The 15,452-nt window shown below is 36.9% G+C and overlaps 1 protein-coding gene and 1 pseudogene across 3 annotated transcripts in view; one reads left to right on the top strand and one right to left on the bottom strand.

Annotated features, from left to right (window-relative positions):
- Window positions 1-5,519: 5,519 nt before the first annotated feature.
- LOC119250805 (transcription elongation factor, mitochondrial-like) lies at window positions 5,520-6,596 on the bottom strand (annotated as a pseudogene).
- Window positions 6,597-8,022: 1,426 nt separating this feature from the next.
- The window catches only part of LOC119250668 (lysine-specific demethylase 5D-like), a 38,447-nt gene continuing 31,017 nt past the window's right edge, over window positions 8,023-15,452 (top strand). For 2 of the 3 annotated variants that reach the window (XM_037518328.2, XM_037518330.2), the window contains exons 1-8: window positions 8,023-8,270; window positions 8,394-8,562; window positions 9,548-9,625; window positions 10,245-10,367; window positions 10,594-10,764; window positions 11,585-11,716; window positions 14,627-14,750; window positions 14,873-15,036. In XM_037518328.2, the coding sequence (XP_037374225.1) occupies window positions 8,413-8,562; window positions 9,548-9,625; window positions 10,245-10,367; window positions 10,594-10,764; window positions 11,585-11,716; window positions 14,627-14,750; window positions 14,873-15,036 (942 nt within the window). In that variant the 5' untranslated portion in view covers window positions 8,023-8,270; window positions 8,394-8,412. The remainder of the gene's footprint in view (window positions 8,271-8,393; window positions 8,563-9,547; window positions 9,626-10,244; window positions 10,368-10,593; window positions 10,765-11,584; window positions 11,717-14,626; window positions 14,751-14,872; window positions 15,037-15,452) is intronic. The other variant, XM_037518329.2, reaches the window with a different exon arrangement.

Genomic DNA, 15,452 nt, shown 5'->3' on the forward strand with positions numbered 1-15,452 from the left:
TAGTTCCTTTCTACTCACAGTCCCGCTTGCTGCGTAGTTTGTTCTTGTTGGTCGTTTTAGTTTGTTTTTTTCCTCCTCTCTGCTGGTTGGAAAGTGCCGACTTTGTGGGTGGGGGAGGAGAGCAGGGTTCTGCGCTTTCCTCCCTTCTAGTCCTCATTTATGGCAACTTTCTTCTTCGGGCAGTTTGCTGGAGTCACCTGTTTTATCTTCCGTGTCCCAGTTCTCACTGGGAACTGCGCTTTTCCTCCCTATTAACTTTTTTTAATGGGAGAACTTACTCGCAGTGCCTCCTCGCCGCCATGTTGCTCCACCCCTCCAATTTTCTCATAATTCTTTGAAACACTTTGGTTCTTTTATGATATGCTTTCTTTCCAGATTTAATAAAGCCATTTTCTTTTTAAGAAATTGACTATGGAGGCCTCCCTAAGGGGTTAAGATGCAACCTACGAAGCTGTCCGTAGCCTCTGCAGCACAAGTTCAATCCCTGGCCAGCCAGGGAGCAGCCCACATGGAACAGCAGACCTCTCCTGTCTCACACGCTGCTCCCCTCAGCAGTGTACTTCAGTCAATCCTCCTGTTCCATTCCCCACTCTGTCTCTGGTTAATACTCTGCCCTTCGCATCTCTGGCCTGTACCCCCGCTAGTGTATGCATAAATAAATAAATCTTAAAAAAAAAAAGAAATTGAATACAGCCTGCAGCCACTTAGTGAATTACACTTTGGTGAGCAGAGTTGAAATACTAATTTTTCCCCTATATCTGTTTTCTTATTTTCATGGCAATGTATTTACTTTCAATTTTTTTCCTATAAAGTAAGACACTATTGGAAATGTGTGTATGTTAGTATAGTTCCTATTGCAATGTGATATTTGAGAATGATGGGCATAGAGTTGTATGCCCAGATGGCTTTAAGAAACTAAGGTTGCAAATAAATAACTTTTCATAACTGAATAATTTTCTATTATATGTACATATCACATTAAAAAAACTGTTATTCTTTGTAACTTAGTCTACTATAAATATTGATGCTTTGAAAGTTCATGTGGAAATTTTGAATACTATTCTCTTTCTTTCAGATATAAACCTACATATTGAATTGTTGAGTCATAAAATGATGCCATATAATTGAAGAACAATGAAATTATTTTCCATAAGCTATGCCTGTTTACCTTCTGTAGGGGCAGGATGGCCACTGAGCAGGTTATCTATGATCTGGCAGGCGGGTAAATGAGAGTCTTGGAATCCTCAGTGGCTTTCTCAGATTTTATCGAGCTTTAAATGTATCACAGCAGCCAGGTATATGGCAAGTAGGGGTCCCTGGGGGCCAGGAGGCCCATTGGTCCTCCAAGCCTCCAGCAAGTCTTCTCTCTGGCTTCTCTTGCTTCTCTTTCTCCTTTTAGCTCCTGCCTCTCTCCTCTTGCTTCTCTTGTCTAGATGACTAGCTCAATACTCCTCCCATGCATCCACAGAAGTAAATAAAATAGTTTGCAACAATGTAACAACTGCAGGTGCCCCATCAGGCAGGGCAATCCTGATGGTGGGAGGGCATAAAAACCTGAAAATCATTATTTTACCCCCTCTCACCAGCAATTTATAAGAATTATCATTTCTCTACATCCTTGGCAGTATTTGTTATCGTATCTCTTCATGTTGTTGTTATTTTGGAATTATTTTTTGAGGGTTTGGTTTTCATTTCCTCAATAGCTAATGATATTGAGCATTTTCAAGTGTTCTTGGTAAACTCAATGGATAAACTCAATGGAGACATGTTTATTCAATTGTTTGCCTACATTAATCATATAATTCCTTTGTTTTATTGTTCATTTGTCAGAGTTCTGTATACTAACATCCTGTCAGATTTTTTTGACTATTTACTCTCCTGTAGATTGATTTGTCACTTTCTTGATCACATTTTTCATACACAGAAGTTTTAATTTTGATGATGTTCTTTTATCTATTTTTCTTTTATTACTTGTTTCTTATTTAAGAATCTATATGAAAACCAATGTTATGAAGATTTACTGTGGCTTTTTGTCCTCACATATAAACTCTTGTGAGTTTTTTGTTTTGTTTTAGCTATTATCTGTGCCCATCTTAAGTTAACATTTTTATAGGTATGGTGAAGCACAACTTTATTATTTAGCTTGTGGATATCCAGTTGCTCCAGGAACATCTGAGGAAACTTTCATTTCTCTGTTGAATGGTATTGGCATCATTCACAGAAATACTTGGTCAAAGATATGTTGGTTTTATGGGTTTTATGCTAGTACCATGCTGTTTTGAGTGAAGTCGCTAGTAATATATATTTTTAAAGATTTATTTGTTTATGTATACAAGAACTGGGGTACAGGCCAGAGGTGGATTCACAGGCCGATCTACTGAAATGGATGCTGAGGGGAGCAGCGGGTAGGGCAGGAAAGGTCTGCTGTGGCATGTGGGAGCTTCCTGACCTGCCAGAGATCGAACTCGTGTTGCAAAAGCTGCGGATAGCTTCATAGTGCTGACACTTAACCCCTTACACCATCAGAGAGGTCATGTCATATGTTTTGAAATTATGACATGTACATATTGCAACAGTTATTTGTTCAGTATTTTTTCAGCATTATTTTTTGAATTTAACTTAGATGGAAAATGTGTTGAAAGTGTAAATCATGCCATCTTTATAATATCTTTATAATATTAAGCCTTTCAATCCATAAATATGGGATTTTAAATTTCATTTTGGTCTTTTAAAATTTCCTCCAGTAGTGCTTTATAGTTTTCTGCATAAACATGTAGTTTTTTTATATATGTGTAACTTTCAGCTGAGCATTTTATTATTTTTATGCTATTATAATTATTTCTCACTTTTTTGGGGAGGGATTATTTCTAGTATATAGAAACACATTGGATTCTTGTTCATTGTTTTTGTATCCTGAAATTTTGCTGAATTATTTAACAGTTTCAGTAATAGTATTACATTTTTAGTCTTTTTTATTTAAAGATTTATTTATTCATTTACACAAGAATGGGGGTAAAGGTCCTAAGTGCAGGAACATGAGAGAATTCACCAGAGACAGGGTGGGGAGCAGAACAGGCAGATGGATCAAAACCACTGCTGAGGGGAGCAGTGGGCGAGGCAGGAGAGGTCTGCCCCGCCATATGGTACTTTCCCTGGTTGGCAGCAAATTGAACCCACGCTGCAGATGCTGTGGACAGCTTCACAGCACGGCGCTCAACTTCTTCGCCACCATGGAGGCCTACATTGTTAGTCTTTCTTAAGAAGTTATAAATCACTTAATTTAAAAAAAATCACCTTAATTATAAAGATCATCCTAATTTTGTTTTAATGAAAATTAACTGAATAACTTTCTTTTAAGAGTTTGCAGGTATATCATATATCTGTTCAACAACTTCACAATGAAAGCCTGAAAATTCTCCTACTGAGTTTAAGAAGAAGAAAGTTTCTGCTAAATAAAACTACAATAAGATACCATCTCACACCAGTGAGAATGGCATATATTAAAAAAACTAGCAACAACAAATGTTGGCAAGGATGTGAAGAAAAAGGAACTCTCCTGCACTGCTGGTAGAAATGCAAACTGGTCCAACCACTATGGAGAACTGTGTGGAGGTTCCTCAACTTACTAAAGATAGACCTTCCATATGATCCAGCAATTCCACTCCTAGGTATTTATCCAAAGGACACGGACATTAATTCAAAAAGGCACCTGCACCTCTATGTTTATAGCAGCACTATTGACAATAGGTAAGATATGGAAACAACCCAAATGACCAAAAATAGATGACTGGATCAAGAAGATGTGGTACTTATACACAATGGAATATTACTCAGCAATGAAAAAAGATAAACTCATGCAATTTGCAGCAACATGGATGGAGCTGGAAGGGATCATGCTCAATGAAATAACCCAGAAAGAAAAAGAATACCGGATGGTCTCACTCTTAGCAGGAATTTAGAAAACATAAATAAGGGACCAGGACAAAGACTAATTATAATAAAGAAATAATCAAAATCAACAGGCAACTGTAAACTAGAGACACAGTACAGGGGGGCTGGGGGGAGAAGGGAGTAGTATCAAAACGGGGGGGTGTGTGGGAATTGCATGGGGACTATAACCAAGATGCAAATACATACATTAGGCCTCCCTGGTGACACAACGGTTGAGCGCTGGGTTGCAAAGCTGCCTGCAGCCTCTGCAGCGCTGGTTCAATCCCCTGCTGCTGGGCAAGGGTCCTACATGGTGCGCAGACCTCTCCTGCAGCCCACTGCTCCCCTCAGCAGTGTACTTCATCACTCTGCCTGTTCTACTCTCTGCTCTGGCTCTGGTGAATTCTCTCACCCTCCCACACCTCTGACTGCACCCAGTGCCTGTATAAATAAATAAATAAATTTAAAAAAAAAAAAAAGAAAATACATACATTGTGCAAAAATGAAAAATGATGTAAAAATATATTTAAAAAACAAAAAAAAATAAAGTTTCTGCTCAAACCACTTCCATTTAACTAATATTGAGAGGGTAGTTGGAGAAAGAACTAAACATAGGTACTCATAGATAGCATGATCTTCTGTATTTAGAAAAATCTTTAAATAGCCACAAGAGAAACTGTTCTAGAATAATTGAGATCATCGGGATTGCAGAGCACCAGCTCAATACAAAGACATCCATTTCATTATCTATACACCAGAAATGAACAATCAGAAAGAACATTAAACGGATTCATTTAAATAACATAGGAAAGAGTAAGATAATGTAAGAGACTAAAAGCAGTGTGAGATGGGTGCAACAAAAACTATAAAATGTTGAAAAAATACATATGTAAATAGGATGACATCCCTTATTAATTACAGAAATTGAATATCAAAATGTAAATATTCAACATCAATGGAGCTAGAGGGGATTATAGGAAGATAAACCTGAAGGCAAAAGTCAAACACCCAGCAGTCTCACTTGAATATGGAATATGGAGAAATAAAACAAAGGTTCACATTAGATCAAACCAGTAACTAAGTCCAGAAACTGAGAATTTGGTAGAATTGAGGCTACCAGAGTGGGGAGAGAGGGAATGGAAGAGGAGCAAAGTGTGGAGGGGCCCAATAGACAATGAGGCTGGAATTTTTGTTGTTGTTGTCCATTATATTTAGTTTCATTCCCATAAACACCACCCAGATAAATCATTCCTTATTTAAACAGTAAATTATGCAAATCCTGTAGATAATATTTGCTTTTAAAGGAAGATAACTTTGTTTCTTGCTTTGGCAAATTTCATGGATAATCCTATTGGTGAATACTTAAAACCTAAAAGGCACAGAATCTCCTAAGACACTGATTTGGCCTTGGCTTATTACTGTGTAAACCACTCAACAGCCAAAAATTTGACTTTAAACATTTAAATACACTCAAACCTGTTTTCTTCTCCATTACCATGGATTTTCAAAACAGTTTTTTATCGCACTAAAGCTAATAAATACAAATTAATATAACTTTAAAAATAAGATAATAAATTAACCTCAGAATTTTAAGGTTCAGTGTCAAAAACTACTGATTTATAGAAGCCAACAGCTTGTAATAATGAATTATACAACTCTTCTAGTCTGTTTTGTTCAGTAGATAAAAACAGCTGTCTATAGAGGACTATTTTATCTGATGGGAAGAATACCCGAGGGTCTGGCTCTTCAGTACAGAATCTGAGAGGAAATGCTTCACTAGTTCTTTTCCACTAGCCCGTGTGTCACTAACTATCAGTTCAAAGTGCTTCCCCACTGCATTTCGATTCATGCTGACTCCTGATGCTGGCCATCCTGGCCCAAAGTTTTATTTAACAGGGCATAGAGCCTGGCATCCAAAACATGAAAATGTAACATTACAGGAAATAATTGTGTTCTGAATTGCAATTCCTACTTTTTTTCCCATAACATAGAAGTGAGCTTTAGGCATCTTTGAAATGAGTGAAGAAATCTTTTCAAAATAGACAGATGATGGATACGTTCCTTTAATCAATTGGCAACATTCATTTCACTGCCAGTCAAGCAGTGCCAATTTACCATCAAGGCGAGCCCAGGCAATTCTTCGAGAACCAAAAACAATGGACACAGTACTATTAACGTCCTTAAATCTTTCTTTTCCTATATCTGGTTGATGATCTTTTTCAAGAGCCAGTTGTCCTGTAACTTTTTTTTTTTTTTTCTGTTCAATTTCTGGACAAAGAATGCAGTTACAAACTTGAATGGTAGTTTTATACTGGAACAAGGTCACATTCATTAAACTCTCCAAATTCTGACATGGCCCAGACTTTTCTCTATGCTGTACAACATTGTTGGACTTTTTCCACAAGCAGTTGGAAAGCCTCAAGTTCTTTATTAGATGCTGTATTCAATATGTTCAAGTTGGAAGCCTACTGTTCTGAAGAGAACAGCTTGTTAAATGCATTACCAAAGTCCTCTGCATTTTCATGACAAAAATCAACATTGGGAATAATGTTCATAGGAGCAGTAGATTTTTTCCAACAGCAGGAATTATGTAGGATCTGTAACAAAGATGGCTCCAGCAGAACCAGAAAACATCTCCACCTCCCTCCCGCCAAAATGGGAGTCATTACGTTCATCCTCCGCCTTATAAATCAGTAGCTCCCACAGTCCAGGATTCCTCCATTGTGGTGCAGGCATTTTTGATGAGTTAGTTATAGTGTAATAACATTCACCTAAAGGGTGTGAAGTGTAATATACAGTGTTGTAAACCAATGTTATAACAATAAACAAAGTAAACAAGAAATTTTTTTAAATGTCATTCCTCCCTAAATTTATTTACAGATTTAATACATTCCCTGTCTAAATCTAAGCTCAATTCTTTGCAGAAATACATAGTTGATTCAAAAATTCATGTGGAGATGTGAGGAATTCGTAATAGGTAACACTGTTGCAAAAACAACAAATCTACAGAATTCAAACCAGTATGGTACTGGCATCAACATACAACACAGAGTAATGAAATAGAAAGAGCAATAGGGACATAAACTGCATAGAATATCTATGGCCAAAGGATTGTCATCATAGTGTTAAGCATAGTCAATGAAGAAATAATGAAGTGTTCATCAATTCATGCTGGGTAATGGAGATTCACAAAGGTGTAGTATACGGCGGCTGTTAATTTATAAAGAAAAGTTATGGAGAGTTAACTCAAAAATGGGTGACTGTAATGTAAAATCTGAAAGTATTAAATATCTGAAGAAATAAAAGAACGATGTTAGGTAATACAAAGAACAAAGTGCAAAGAATGTGATTTAAAAATGAAAGTCTGTGTTCTTTGGAATTTTGGTACTGCTCTCAGAAAGGGAATTAGATATTTTATTGAAGTCTTTGTTGTTGGGTATGTTTTGTTTGGAAACTGGTCAAGAATATTGTAATGCGTTGGGAGAATGTTTTTTTTTTTTTTTTAATTTTTATTTGTGTGTAATTTACTAAGACTGATTTTTTTCTTTCTTTCTCCAGAATCTGTTGTTTTGAGTGTACGGACAAAGTGTAACACTGAAGGAAGTATGTGTCTACCTGTGAAGGTATATAATCATTTTACCTAAGTGTGTTGGTAATTTTTAGTAGGTAAGTTTATTTGGGAAGATTGTTTTATGAAGTACTTCAGCGTGATTTTGTTGTTTGTGTTGGAGAGAAAATATTGGGTTTATATTTGTAATAACAAATGTAAATCTGACAGGTGAACTTTAAATGTAGCAGCGTACATGAATATAAACCACGTTTTATTAAGGCTGCGGGATTGTTAAGTAACTATTAAGGGTGTCTTTCATTTAAAGTCAGTTCGTGAATTGTGAAAGAGTAACTGTGGCGATTGTTGCATGAAGTTTCTGATTCGTAGTCACGGCTTGTAAAGGGGAAGAAGAGGAAGATCATTGGGGCTTCAGTTTTTGCAAATCAGGATTTTCTGAGGGAAAAAAAAAAACACTGACGAACACATCCCTAGTATTTTTCCCCTCCCTAATGCGCATGCGTAACATGCGCAGTAATTCTATTTTGAAAGGTCCGGCAGTTTAACCTAGAATTTTGCTGTACTGTTTCCGTAATGTTATTGCAGCAGTAGTTTGTGATATTAAGTTATAGAAAAATAGATTCTGTGATCTCAGTTATTAACTGGCTGGCATAATGTCTCTGGTTTGACTAGCAACTGGAGAATCGATCCGCGGAGTGACACAGTGCAAACAAACCGGAAAACACGCTCCAGGTTCAAGATGGTGGTTGAAAGCTGAGACTGGTGGCGACTGGTAAGCTTCAGTAGGACCAACAATAACTCTGGAATTTCTCTGAAAATAAAATTACTGTAAGCATAGATTTTTGGGCACGGAGGACACATGACTCGGAAAGAAAGATCGCATAATATTTTACAGATAAGTAGTTGAAGCTGACATGGAGGGAGGAGCTGAGGAATTTCTACCGCCGCCGGAATGCCCTGTGTTCGAGCCTACCTGGGCGGAATTCCGAGACCCGCTTGAGTACATTGCGAAAATTAGACCCATCGCTGAGAAATCGGGCATTTGTAAGATTCGCCCACCCGCGGTAAGTGTACAGTGCAAAATTTTAACTTGCGGTCTTGCTTACATTGCACATACGACAAACTGCCCAATAATAAGGCCTTATATTTAGAGCTAAAAACTACTAGCTTATTAATTTCCATGTTCATGATTTTCATTTTGTCGTCCTAGAACAGCACATTTGAAAAATTTATGACTAAAAAAATGTAATTCCAAATTGGTTTTTCATTCTTCAACCCAACTGTTCCAACAATATGTTCCTGTATTTTTAATACACTCAGTGTTTCACTGAAGCTCTTTGTTGCATTTGTTGTACTTAACTGTTAATCTTGGGAATGGTTTCATTTTCTCTTTAGGACCTCAGGAATTTCTAACAAGTACACATAAAAATTGGTTAACAATCCACATAGGTTCTTTCCCACCAATTATATTGATGATATTGCACTTACTTTCTATGCAAAAAGCTCTTAACTGAAACTGTTAAATAGTTGTTAATTAACAATGCAAACGGAAATGATACTCAGAGTGAATGCCAACTTCTTCCCCACTGTTAATTTTTCAGATGCTTAACCTCACGACGGCACTGGCTTTCTTCTCTTTAAAGTTTTCCACTTTCCTTTCTGTTACTCATTTTCACCTTTGCCACACAGCTTAGATCAGGGACCACAACTTCTAAAGAAACAGTTTATTACACATACTATCTGTATCTTCTATTCACTAACAGCTTTCGTCATACCTTAAGTGGGCCACTCTTTATTGAGCCATGCCTCATTCTCTAAAAGGGTTATAATAAATTCAGATTTTTTTGTTTTTTAGCTGCCCCCCCCCCACTTCCCACCTCTCAGTTATCTCATGTTAAACAAATATTACAGGCTTTGTGGACCCAAAAAAAGCAACCAAAAAAGGAGTCTTAAAATAGAGGGATACTAAGATGAATACATATTTCACACTATCTATATTCTTTACTAATCCACATTAACCTGGTTCTTGGTTCTTTTACTTTGTTGAAGGACTGGCAGCCTCCCTTTGCAGTTGAAGTTGACAACTTCAGATTTACTCCTCGAATACAAAGACTAAATGAACTAGAGGTAAAATGGGAATTCACCCCTTTTGAACTCTACTCATGCTTCATGCTGGTTTTTAACACTGCAGTTAAGAAGTAGTAAAAGCAGACTTTATTTTTTAAAAGAAATCAATAGTCTGCATATTTGACTTGTAAAATATGGACAGTATGTCAGTGCTTTGGCATTCTCTTTCACTATTGCAAGTTTTGACATTGTCAATGATGACTCCAACTACAAAATGACTTATGGTAAAAGAAGAAAAATACAGAAACTGGCTTCCTATCAAAGTGTTTGACACAGGAGGAAAAATGATTTTAGTCCTAAATAGTCTTTATCAACTCTTACTAAATCCAAGGACTTTTAAATTTGGGATGAAGGATTTTTACTGTGAGACGACATTCTTTTTTTTTTTTTAAAGATTTATCCATGCATTCAAGAACTGAGGTGTAAGCCAGAGGCATCATTCTATAAAAGTTCCTCTCAGATTAAGCAGGCAACTATTTGGCACCAATTTAGAGAGACTGTAAAGTGTTAGATTCTACTACATTAATATGTAAATGGTACAAAAACAAGTGTTTATCCACTTCCAATACCAAGTACAGATTAAGGAATAAGCAAATCTATACAACTCTCTCTGCCCCAGGCCCAGACCAGAGTGAAATTAAACTATTTGGACCAGATTGCAAAGTTCTGGGAAATCCAAGGCTCATCGTTAAAAATTCCCAATGTGGAACGGAGGATCTTGGACCTCTACAGCCTTAGTAAGGTAAAAGTAATTCTGCATACAAAAGGGAAAATAAGGCAGGGAGCTTTGGCTCATCTGTGATTGTACATTGTGTCTGTTGGTAAGGAGAGAACTCAGAGCTTGCTCTGCTAGTATTTTTTGACCTAGTTTTTGAGTCTAGGAATTGTTTGTTTTAGGGGCAGATTTTTAAGTCTCATTGCTGTTCTGATCTGATCACAATTCATTTATACCTTTTATATTCTTTCAGATTGTCATGGAGGAAGGTGGTTATGAAGCCATCTGTAAGGACCGTCGGTGGGCCAGAGTTGCACAGCGCCTCAGTTACCCACCAGGGAAAAACATTGGGTCCCTTTTACGTTCTCACTATGAACGCATCATTTATCCCTATGAAATGTTTCAGTCTGGAGCCAACCTTGTGGTGAGGGGCTGTTTTTAGGGTTTGATATGATTTTCATCTTTTTGCTTCTCTTTTCTGGGTTGGGCTCTTGCCTGAATAGTCAGTATTTATTGAAAGTTTTAATTTATTGATAGAATTAAAAGTTACATTTAATTTTCAGCCTGGAAAATATTTTATAACCTGTTTGAATAAGTTTCTATCTCCCAGACTGGCTAAATAAGAACTGGAATGTGCTCTCCCTTTCTCTTAGATGATTAATATGTACTAAGATTATTTTGTAGACAAAATACTAGAATGGAATTTTAGACAAAAGCAGTTCCTATTTTAGGCCACCCACCATTAAATAATTTTCTTATGAAATAACTTCTACAAGTAGTATACGTAAAAAAAGTTTATGGAAAAAGCTTGGTGTTTCTTGGACTTAAGTCGAAGGAGTGAGAACTGATTTTGGTGAGTATTTTTAAATAGATTTTTAGCTTTTATTATTTACAAAGAACGTACTTTTAAAAGCTGAGTTTGTATGTAAACATGGATTTTATTCAATTACATAATTCCATTAGATTCGCTATTTTTATTGTCTCTTTTAATAGAGATCCAGGGGCTTTGCATTAAGGTACACAAAGAGTTAATGTAAAAGTCCAGTTTCAAATTCAATGACTGTTGCTTTACTGTTCTTATTCATAAGTAAAGACATAGAGATTCTTTCCATACATCTTCTGTCATTTCAGAGAACAAGAGGGACAGATTGTATATCAGAACTACAGCTTTCATTGCCAAGTACAGGGTGAAGGAATCAATTACTTACAAATGTGACTCAGTTCCTTACCATTTTTCCCAACAGTGTAACACTCACCCATTTGAAAGCAAGGAAAAAGACAGGGAATACAAACCACACAGTATTCTCCTTAGACAGTCTGTGCAACCTTCCAAGTTCAGTAGCTACAGTCGCCGGGCAAAAAGACGGCAACCTGATGTGAGTGCTGTTTTGTTTTCATCAGCTGTGAAAATTGATCTTGTTGCTTTTAGGGACCTTGCACCTATAACTGGTCCAAGATTTAGCTGAAAATGAATGGATATCGGTTGTAGTACTTTATTTTTTATAAAACATTTTTTCAGTACTGTTTGTACAGATTAATTTTTATTGATCTTGGGAGTGTTCTGCTAAGTACAGTATACTATATTTAGTACAGTACAGTATACAGTATATACCTGTTTGTAATTTTAACCCTTTTTAAAAAAAATTTATTTACACATACAAAAACTGTGGTACAGGCCAGAGGTGTGGAGGGTGAGAGGCTACTCCAAAGACAATGGGGAAACAGGACAGGCAGATCTACTGAAATACATTGCTGAGGGGAGCAGTGAGTGAGACTGGAGAAGTCTACTGTTCCACATGGATTAGCCCTGGCTGGGGATTGAATTTATGCTGCAGTATCTTTGGATAGCTCCCTATTACTGCGACTTAACCCCTTGCACCACCAGGGAGGCCCTTAGCCATTTGTTTTACTCTGTTCTTTTATGGCTACAGGTGACACGGGAGAGGATGAGAAAACTTGTTTATTTTATTCAGGGACAGACAAGGCCACTTAGGAAAGAATGATGTGCAGCAGGAGACAGAGGGACAGTGAGGTGAGCTCCAAGGCCATGGAGTTTATTGGGATTTTCTAGGGAAAGGGAAGACACAGTAGGGTAACAGTTTGGGATTGACAGGTCTGAACAGTTTTGGTAGACTTTTAAGCTGTAGTAGTGGCCTTCAGTTGCTTGGTGCTTGGCTTTAGGACAATTAAGGCAAACCAGTAATACCTGTTGTGGTGAAGGAACCTGACAAAGAAGGGCTGAGCCTGGATTGATTGATTTCATATCAAAGGACTGCTTTTGGCTGGGTCTTCTGCTATCTTGATTGGCTAGTTCCAAAAGGTCAGTATCCCAAGCCGGAAAGTTTTCAAGATGTTTAAAAATTTTGAATATGAACAATACGTTCTTAGAATTTCTTATTGTACTAATTATGCCTATATAATTTTCACAAAATCTTAGATGTTTCTGTTTTTCAAATATTTTCAGTTATATTAAGTAGTTTGTGTATAACCCTAATAATACTGAATTTCAAAATATTAAATATTAGAACATGAGACTGTAGCCTGAAGAAGTGAGAAAGTGAGGTATAGTACAGAGTATTGGGATTCAGTAGATTCTGCATTGCTGCCGAAGTTTCATATACTGTCTGAAAATAAATTGAATTAGAAAAACGAGCATGTGATAACTTGGAAACTAGTAAAATTTACCTGAAAGTTCTAAATATCAGGTACAATTAAAAAAATTTTTCAATTGAACAATCTTCACACTTTTTCTTAGAGGTAGGGTTTTAAACACATTGCTAGAAAGATTTAAGAAATTTCTAGGACCTTTCTTGTGGTGCAAAAGGGTTCACCACAGCATTATGAAGCCATCCCATCCCCAGCCTCTGCAGCACAGCAGACCTCTCCTGTCGCGCTCTCTGCTCTCCTCAGCAGTGTATTTCAGTCAATCTGCTTGTTCTGTTTCCCATCATATTTTCACAAATTTTATTCATAGAGTCTTGTCTTGATTACTGAGTGATTATCTTTACTATCACCATTGCTAAAATAAATATTACAGTCTTGGGGATAGTAAACCAAAAAATGTGTTTTTGTTTATATGTAGGAAAAAATTGTAAAAACAAAACTAAGACTTTACAAGGTGAAATGTAATCAGACTTTAATATAAAAGTACAATAAAAATTAAAAGATAAAACATGTTACAGAGTCCACTAAAAAAAGTTCCAAAAATGACATGAAATGCGTATTTTTTGAAGCATAATGTATTTCCATTTTTCTAGGTTTCTGATTACTTTGTGGGGAAAAGGGAGTTACTTTTTTTTAAAGATTTATTTATTTCTGCATTCAAGAGCTGGGGTACAGGCCAGAGGTGTGAGGGTTGAGAGGATTCACCAGAGACAGAGTGGGGAGCAGAACAGGCAGACTGACTGAAATACACTGCTGAAGGGAGCAGTGGGCAAGACAACAGAAGTCTGATGTCCCACGTGGGTAGTTTCCTCACAGAGGATCTAATTCTTGAGATAGTGGCTGCGGAAAGCTTCAAAGGTTGCATCTCAACCCCTTGTGCTACCAGGGAGGCCCAAAAGGAGTTAATGTTTCTGATGACCTAAATTCAAACAAGAATACTTGTTTAACTTTTGCAACTTCAGCTCAGTTGCAGATTGGGTCATATTTGTCTTTATTTATTTATTTTTAAGGATTTATTAATTTTTATACAAGAACTGAGGTACAGGCCAGATGCGCGGGAGGGTGAGAGGATTCACCAGAGACAGAGCAGGGAACAGAACTGGCAGGCTGAGGAAATACACTGCTCAGGGGAGCAGCAGGTGAGACAGGAGAGGTCTGCTGCACCATGTGGGATTCTCACCACTGGCCAGGATCAAATCTGTGCTGCAGAGGCTGCAGACAACTTCATAGTGCAGTCCTCAACCACCTGTGCCACCAGGGAGGCCCATATTTGTATTTATTGAATCATCTCATAATGTTAAAGTCCTGTAAATAGAGGTGTAATTCTTTTGTTTCCTTTATAACACAAAAAAATGAAAAGCAGGTATTACCTCCCAAATTTCTCTGTTCATTTTCTACTGCCTAGCCACTTTAACCACAGATTAAAAATAGATTTAAGTGTCTATTGAGACACCTAAAAATGGATAGAGGCTGCTGATAGATTTTAATTGCTATAATCTATTTTGCTTTTATATCAGCCAGAATATTTTACAATATTTTGTCTAAAGTATTACATCTTTTTATAATATGAAGCATAATATATGAATAAGAATTGCTCCTTTTCTTAAACCTTCTTTCAACAGCCAGTACCCACAGAAGAGGACATTGACAAGAACCCAGAGTTGAAAAAGCTACAGATTTATGGGGCAGGTCCTAAGATGATTGGCTTGGGTCTCATGGCCAAGGACAAGACATTGCAGAACAAAGGTAAAGCATAGTAGACTGAAAGGCAGTATAAGGGGCAAAGTACAGATTACAATGATGGGATGTTTTGGTAATCCTAATGGAGGACAGATTTTTATTTATTTATTTTTTTCTGACTTCCCTAGATAAAGAAGGGGCCATGTGTCCTCCTACTGTTAGGTTGAAAAAGGAACCAAGTAATGATGAGAAAGTACACTCAGCCTTGCCTAAGGAAGACTTAAGTCATACCATAGAGTCTTGCACTAAGATGACAATGCACCTACGGAAGAATCACAGCGGTGCTCAGTTTGTAAGGACTGACCTGTGATTTTGTAGTAGTTCTTGACCTGTTAGTATTAATATGGAGCCTAAAATTATTTCATCCCATATTACTCTTTTCTTTTTATTCCAAATCTGTGTTTGTATGTGTGTCTGTCCATTTGTATCAATGTCCATGAAAAAAATGATGACCAGGAAAAGAAGAAACATTTTTTTAAATCAGCATTTTACCCTACAGCTGTATCGTTTTTCAGCTCCAATAGTAAGCACTAGCTGAACTTTAACATCTGAAGATGTTAGGAGGTAAATTTATCAAATATAAAATATGAGAACTATTTGTTTCTGGCAAATGCTTCAGGACTCTCTAAGCATAATATCTGATACAGTTGTATCTTCTTTCATCTTGCCTTACTTAGGTCTGTGATCTGTAAATTCTCTCTCTCTTTT

Source organism: Talpa occidentalis, unplaced genomic scaffold (assembly GCF_014898055.3).
Source record: "Talpa occidentalis isolate TD23 unplaced genomic scaffold, MPIMG_talOcc4v2.1 talOcc4.18, whole genome shotgun sequence".
In the NCBI taxonomy this organism is placed as follows: Eukaryota; Metazoa; Chordata; class Mammalia; order Eulipotyphla; family Talpidae; genus Talpa; species Talpa occidentalis.